We start from the raw sequence: 8,256 nt of genomic DNA on the forward strand, positions 1-8,256 counted from the left end.
CTGCTAGAATCGATATTATTAATACTATTATTGTCATAATCTTAATTATTTTCATTCTAGTCAGTAATTGTAGAATAAATTACTTAGCATTTATATATCATACAGTATCCTGATTGAGATGCCACACACAGCATGTCTCTCAGATCTCACAATAGGTTGTGACGAACACAAGAAATACGTTCTCTGCCATGGGCTACGATGGAGACTGGGTGTCAGGCTCTCAGGGTTTTCCCACCAGTGTAAGTCTCCCTAAATACTTCTCCATCTATTCAGACTCCCCTTCACCCTCCTTCCTCTTTGCTCCTGTGGCCTCCAAGCACTGGCTCATCTGCTTCCCTTTCCACTGCCACAGATTTCCTCTCACCCTTTTTAAACACACACACACACACACACACACACTCAGACTCACAAGCCCTTTTGAAATTGTTCAGGGTTTTGTGGTTACCGTTAAAGGGGAAACAGGCAAAGGATAAAAGGCTCTCTCTTCTTCCTCTTGCAACCTCCCCATTTTTTATGCTGAGATCTGGCTGAGAAAGAGCTCTAGAATACACAGACAGAAAGCAACAGTAACATGGAATGGATATGAAAGGCTTAAGGCACACACAGACCTGAATTAAGGTTTATTTCCCTTAAAACATATTACCTGATTCACTGAATTTTAGAATCAACTACTGAGGAAAAGGATGTCATGAAAAACAATTTGCGATGTCTCAGAACAGAGTCCCAGATGCTTTGGGTCCACATACCAATACAATTCCAAAAGAAGGACTAGAGGGCCGACATACATTGCCAAGATGTCATTCGCCAACCAAAGACATGGGTTTTAAAAATCACCTATCAACAAATCTCACTACTAAGAAAAGAAAAATAAAACCCACAATCCTTTTTAAGAAAAGACAGCTGGCCATCATACACACACACGCACACACACATAGTGTCCTTATTTTTCTCATGTCACCACAGAGCTGTGAAAACTGCATTTCTGGCCAGCACCAGCCCCCTGACTGGGAAGTGGGGCCCACTGGCCCCTGAGCCTGTGGTCACATTCAGTTATCCACTGCGAGCTGGCCTCCGTGCTGGTCTGGAAGAGCTTTCCCAGAGTGTGTGGGCAGCAATACGAGTGAGAGGTCTTCTTGTTCTCCTCATGGAAAAAAGTCTGATTTCCAGGACCACATCACATCAAGAAGACATACATACTAACCCTAAGTGTGGACACAGCAAAGAGCGGAGGCTCAAAGGAGATTTCAAAATTCCTCTCAGTATTGGGTAGAACCAGTAGAGAGAAAAACCAGAAGATGGGTGGGCCAAGTGGCTCAGTTGGTAAGAGTGCGAGCTCGGAACAGCGGGGCTACCGGTCCGATTCCCACATGCACCAGTGACGCTGCGCCCTCTACAGCTAAGATGGTGAACAACAGCTCAACCTGGAGCTGGGCTGCCGTGAGTCACCAGCAACAGCATAGGCTGCAGTGAAGCTGCAGTGGGGTCCCGTGTAGCTACCATGAGCGGCTGTCCAATGGTGGAGGACGAATCTGCCTCAGCCAGGAAGAGCGCAATGATCATAATAGTACCAACATGGGCCAGTGAAGTGGCGTCCTCCACAACTAGACAGAAGAACAAAATGACAGCAACTTGACTGTTCCCCTTCCCCGATTCCCCAACACTGTTCTCCACCCCAAATTCCCCAATAAAATGTTAAAAAAAAGAGAAAGAAAGAAAAACCAGAAGGGGTGTAGTAGACACTATCAACTGACTTGACTTTGTGCATATTATGGACCATTTCACCCAACAACTGCAAAGACACATGCTTTTCAAGTGCACCTGGTAGGTTCACCAAGATAAACTATCTGCTAGGCCATCAAACAAGTCTCAATAAATATAAAAGCAATGGAATTAGACAGTATGTTTTCTGACAAAAACAAAATTAAATTAGAAACCAATAACAAACAAATAGCTGTAAAATCTCCAAATATTTGTAAATTAAAGGACACATTTCTAAATAAGACATCACAAAAGAAATTTTCAAATGTTTCAAAGAAAATGAAAACACTACATATCAAGTTTTGGGAGAGGCAGTTATAACAGTGTTTAGAGGAGCATTTATAGCTTTAAAATGCATATATTAGTAAGAGTTTTAAGCTGAAAATCAATGCTCTCAGCTACTTTCTGAAGAAAAACCAGCAAATTATTCCCAAAGAAGGAAGGAAACAATAAGGACTGGAAAGCAATGAAATAGAAAACAAACCAGAGAGGATCAGTGAAACCAGGAGCATGTCAAAGCTAATCTGTCTCTTCTTGAGGGAATAAATGCAGGCACAGTATTTGGCAGAGGCTGTCACTGTTAACAAAGGCTGTCTGTTAGCATGAGGGACACCAGTGGGATGCGTAGACTGCCCACTGGCTCAGAGCAGAGCTATAGCATAGCCTCTTAAGGCCTTTCCTGCCCACTCCTCTTGCAGTTGCCCACCTGAGATCACAAGGGATGTGATATTGTTCCTGAGGGTTTCCCCAAACACAGTTGGATATCCTTTATCCTTCCTGCCCACTCCTTGGTCCCCTGCCCAGGATATCACTTGGTGGGAGTATGCTGTTACGTTAGGAGCAACAGCTTTCAATCTCAAAGGTAAAACACGGGTTGCCTTTCTGTACACGTAGACGGCTCCAGATAATATTATATGTGGATTTAGAATAGAGAGCCATAGAGTGGTGGGGACCACAAGGGAACCCTCAGTATCATCTAATTCAGTAACAACTCACTCTGGTCCATGCTTCATGTTTCTATCAGAGTGGCACTGGCTTAGGCCACTAGAGAGAAATCTTCTACTGTACAGACCCTTACAGTGGGAGAAAATTCTACAGCAAAGAAACTCCTCACTAGTAAGATTTTCCTGTTTTGAGGCCAGGCTTTTACCAGCAGAAATTTCTTGGCCATGCAATCTTGTGGTCGATGAGAAAGTACTAAGTTGTGAGGTTGGAAGGGGTGATTCCCAAGGTTGAGAGTTTGCCTTCTGCCTCCATTTGAGTCAGCCCAGAGTCTGGGGGCGTGGGTGGGGGGGTCACACCCAGTAGCTGATATGCTTGTGTGTTTCCAGCTCACTAGAACAGTGAATACAAGTGCTTCCAAAGTCCCTTGTGTACTTATACTCAACCACTTCTGTGATGTGTGTATTATAATACAGGCTTCAGGGATTTTCAGCCCAGGCCTTGGCCATTCTTTTCCCAGAATCTATCCATGAATGAGGTTGTGCTATTTAAGCTGGATTTTTTTCTCCAAAATATGTATATTCTGTTTATCTGACATGTTCTGTTCTGTTACAAACATGTAGACTGAAAGGGCTTGCCACAGATAATTTCATAAGATTTTAGCTTATCCAAAGAGATGCTTTGAGACTCTAAGTGCTCAGTCTACAAGACAAACTGCCCCTGCAGCCTGGCTTGCATGCATCCACACTAGTCCCATCTCAGTGACTCTACTCACCTCCACAGAACTGCATTCTACTTGTAGTCCTAAAGGAAAACTTTGACCTCTGTATATAAAGAATTCCAATGACCTGGAAAAACAAATGGGGAATGGGGAAAAAATTATCTCCTTTCTTATCAATCAGTTATCTTTATGTCTATTCTGTAAATCCCTTTTATCTACTTAAAATGACAAGGAAATGCAAGGGGAAAATATTAAGCAGGTCTTTTATCAGAAATCATATTTATACAATTCTCCAATTAGCTGAAAGATAAAGACTAACAAATGTCCCATCATTATACATTCAGGAATCACAGATCTCAGATTTGGTAAACAAAATTGAAATTGAGCCCCCTCCACATTACTGGCAGAAATAAACAAAATGTATATCAACAAGAGCAAACTGCTCAGGCATCATTGACATTTCCAGAGAGGTTCTTCAAAGTGGACAGAAATACACAAAAAAGCATCCATGTGAAAGTAAACTATTTTTCCTTCCAACTTCATCTCTCTCGGGCATCACTGTGGCAGTCAGAGATTTTTAATCCATTTGTTTCTTGCCTATTATGTAAGTTCTGTAGACAGAGGGCTGGGACTCTGCCTATTCTCCACCCTGCTGTGTTGCCATCACCTAGAATTATCCCTGGCCCAGAGTACGTGCTCTGTGGCTATCTGTTGAGGGAAATGTGAGTGAATGAATGACTTTCTAACTCTCCCGCCTAAGTATCATCCCATTTTTAGTCTCCAGTTGGTGGTTTCATCTGAATTATATTTTCATCACTAGATTTATTTAAGTAAAGTCACTTTTCATTTTTTTAAAATCCCAAAATATGCATTTGGTATGGAGGTGTCCATTCTACCTTGTTGCCCCACCCTTTAACTGTACATTTCAACAGTCCTTTCCCACTGCCCTCTGATTTTGCTGGTTTTATTGTTAAAACATGTAGGGCAATATGGCTCCATCCTCAGGTGGCCCTAGGACACCCCATGGCTGATGGAGTAATGAGTCATAGTTTATGGGAAGCATGTCCCGCTGCATGTGTTCTTTCGGGCCCTCCACATGAGGCAAGCTTGTCCTCTCAGCGGTAACCACAGGCTTCTGTGGAAGACCTGCTTCTTAGAGAAAATTTAGCTTTCCAATTTCAAGTCTTGGAAACACATGTAATTTACTGCATGGAAATAGAATCAAGAACAATGAACCCTGGCAAAGTGGTGATTTGAGCAGCAGCATCCAAGTTAACCAGCCCCAAGTGAACTCATCCTAAAGAAAACTTGTTTTTAAGAATCTCTCTTCCAAAAAAGGCAGTGAAATGTATGAGTCATTTTCAGTAAGATTAAATTACTATTTCATTTCTAAAGCAATCAACCATTTACAATTTAGCCAGACAACCATAACCAAGTGTTTGTAATTGTAAGTTCTTGTAACTGTATATCAAGGGTCTCTTACTTTCTCTGCCTGACTCTTTGACTTATTAGAGGAGCAAGGTATCAAAATGTACAAGGATCCCTCTGGGTTCTCACAAGAGTGTGTGTGTGTGTGTGTGTGTGTGTGTGTGTGTGTATCATGTCCTCAGAGTGCATATATATTCACACACAAAAATTTATACATGTGCCCAGAAGTCATCATGACAGTACACACTAGAAAATTTTCATTCATCTAACTGTGTTAAAGAAGGATTTACTCTCCAAGCACTGTGATGAAATAGCTCAATGAGTTGATTTCATGACAAAGAGAAGCCCGTAGGAAGAGGCTGCAAATACACACTCCAGGCATAGCCCGGTTCCAGACCACCGCAATAAAGTGAGTCATAATCTTTTTTGCTGGTAGAGGGTCTTGCCTTCAATTTGTAGAAAACACAACATTTGTGAAGCATATAAAGCAAAATGCAATAAAACAAGGTATGGCTGTACTCTGCAAAACAGCTGATTCTTATTCTTTATCAGAGTATGCATGGATTTTTAAACAGTGCATTCTCATTCCAAGACAAATGACGTGCTTGTTTTGTTTTTTATATTTCTCTGCTGCTCTTGGGTAAAGAACTTCCACGTGACTTTAAAGTAACAGTCAATTTCTGTTTTGTTATAAGAAATTGGAAAGCTGGACAGCCAGATAACTGGGGCTATGGCCATGGGCCAGGAGAAGACTGTGCTGGGCTGATTTACGCTGGGCAGTGGAACGATTTCCAGTGTGAAGACATCAATAACTTCATATGCGAAAAAGACAGGGATACAGGTAAGCAGTAGAGGGGATTTAAGAGGGAGCTGCAGAGCTTATATCCTATTAAAGGGTAAGAGGGCTCTGACTGCAGGCTCTGTAATTGGGCTTCAGTCCTGGTTCTGCCACTTACTAGCTGGGCAGATTATTAACCTCAGGGGAACCCCTTATAATGGGCTTGTTGTGAGGACATAATAATAAATGTGGCTAATGTATAGGAAGTACTCAATAAATGTTACACTAACTGGTCTAGGTCATCACCTTATAATATTGTCAGTCAAGTGTTCTTTAACGTATGGCACCAATGTTATATCTTTTCATAGAGCTCCATACACAGACAATTTAGGTAGCCAAGCATTTAATTCCACATGTATTTATTGAGCATTTACTATGGGCCAGATGCTATGCTAGATAATGGAGGGATGTAGTCTATGACCCTTATAAAGCGAATAAGCCAAAGATGCTTTGGAGATTTTTTTTCATTTCAAAATATATTTATCTAAAGCTTCATTTAATACATGGCCCTTTTTGAAATGTGGCCTCCTAGTTTTTTTAATCAGAACTAGATTTAAAAGTTTGTGGTGGGAGAAGGAAGAAATAGAGAGTGAATGCTAATAGGTATGGTATTTCTTTTGGGGGTGATGAAAGTATTCTAAACTATGATTAAATAGTTCTAAATTGTACAACTTTGTGAATATTATGAAAACCAATGAATTGCATACTTTAAATGGATGAATTATGTGATATGTGAATATCTTAAAAAGCCTTTATTTAAAAAGTTGGTGGGGGACCTGAGAGGGTGGGCACTACCTGTGCACTCTCCCTCTGCCATGCTGCAGAGCACCAGTATCTTTTGGAGAGGAGTTTTTACACATATCTGGTGCCCCAGTTTTTTGCATCTACTGCCCAGGGGACACCCCTTGATCACCTGGCTCTAGTGGCCAGCAGGCCTTGCATTCCTGAGTCCCATGGGACTGCAACAAATGGGGAGACAGTTCATGGCCGGCTACCACCCCAGGACACAGTGCACACAGCAGACTAAAACACACCCCCAGTTTTAATGTGAAAGAGGCCTGTTTGATTGTCCTGGAGCTGCAGCAAGAGGGGCAGGCTTCAGGTTTGGCGTACATCTCGGGAACTACTGAGGCCAGTGGAAACGATCTATGCCATCTCCCTCTGCCTCACTACAGGTCATTGGTATCTCCCAGAAAGGAGCTTGTACACTCACCTGGTGCCCTGATCTTTGTGACAGCTGTGTGGGAGACACTTCTAGATCACCCAGCTCTAGTGGCCAGTGTGAGACATACACTTGCGGTCCCACAGGACTCTACATGTTTGCATATCTTAAAAGCTGCTGCCTGAGGATCTGACTTCCACTCAGCCTAAATCTAAGGTGCTGACTGAGATCCTCACCTTTGGGACACTGACAAGTCTTGGAACACCCTCAATGACAGAGCCACTACATATAAATTAGGCTGCTTGGACAATCACAAAGGTTTGAGAGATAACTAAGAGTAGGGCAGGGTTGAATGATAACGCTCATCTCCTACACAGTCCTCCTCCCTCCAGATTGGGAGAGGTGGGGCTCTTCTATCTAATGCATAGAAACCAATGCAGAGAATCAAGGAAAATGAAGTAAGAAAAATGTGTTTCAAACAAAATAAAAGATAAATACCTCAAAAAGTCCTTAATGAAATGGAGATAAGTAATTTACCTGATAAAGAGTTCAAAATAACAGTCATAAAGATGCTGACTGAACTTGGGAGAAGAATGGATGAACACAGTGAGAACTTCAACAAAGAAACAGAAAATATAAGGAAGTACCAAATAGAAGTCACAGAGCTGAAGGATACAGTAACTGCACTGAAAAATATACTAGTGGGTTTCAACAGTATAGTAGATATTGCAGAGAAAAGGATCAGTGAATTCAAAGGGCAGTGGAACTCACCCAATCAATCAGCAAAAAGAAAAAAAGAATTTAAAAAAAGTGAAGGTAGCTTAAAGGACTTATGAGATATCAAGTGGATCAACATTCGCATTATAAGGGTCCCAGAAGGGAAAGTGAGAGAGAAAAAAATAGAAACTTATTTGAAGAAATAATGGTTGAAAACTTCCATAACCTGGGAAAGGAAATAGACATCCAAATTGAGGAAACCCAGAGAGTTCCAAATAAAAGGAACCCAAAGAGACCCACACCAAGACACGTTATAATTACAATGTCAAAAGTTAAAGACAAGGAGATAATATTAAAAGCAGCTAGAGAAAAACAACTTGTGTACAAGGGAACCCCTTGAAACTACAAGCAGATTTTTTTCAGCAGAAAGTTGGCAGGCCAGAAGAGAATGGCATGATATATTCAAAGTGATGAAAGAAAAGAAACTTCCAGCCAAGAGAACTCTACCTTGCAAAGTTGTCCAGAATTGAAAAAGAGATTAAAAAGCTTTCCAGACAAGCAAAAGCTAAAGGAGTTCATCATCACTAGACCAGCCTTACAAGAAATGTTAAAGGGCCTTCTTTAACCTGAAACGAAAGGGTGCTAATTAGTAATAGGAAAATACATGAAAGCGTAAATTTCACTGGTAAA

General features: G+C 41.4%; 1 protein-coding gene across 1 annotated transcript in view; it reads left to right on the forward strand.

The window, feature by feature from the left end:
* COLEC12 (collectin subfamily member 12) overlaps positions 1-6,927 on the forward strand; it is a 225,017-nt gene extending 218,090 nt beyond the window's left edge. The window contains exons 9-10 of the mRNA XM_019653859.1: positions 5,545-5,690; positions 6,863-6,927. Of these exons, the coding sequence (XP_019509404.1) occupies positions 5,545-5,690; positions 6,863-6,912 (196 nt within the window). The 3' untranslated portion in view covers positions 6,913-6,927. The remainder of the gene's footprint in view (positions 1-5,544; positions 5,691-6,862) is intronic.
* The last annotated feature ends 1,329 nt before the right edge of the window (positions 6,928-8,256 follow it).

Source organism: Hipposideros armiger, unplaced genomic scaffold (genome assembly GCF_001890085.2).
Source record: "Hipposideros armiger isolate ML-2016 unplaced genomic scaffold, ASM189008v1 scaffold_209, whole genome shotgun sequence".
Classification (NCBI taxonomy): domain Eukaryota; kingdom Metazoa; phylum Chordata; class Mammalia; order Chiroptera; family Hipposideridae; genus Hipposideros; species Hipposideros armiger.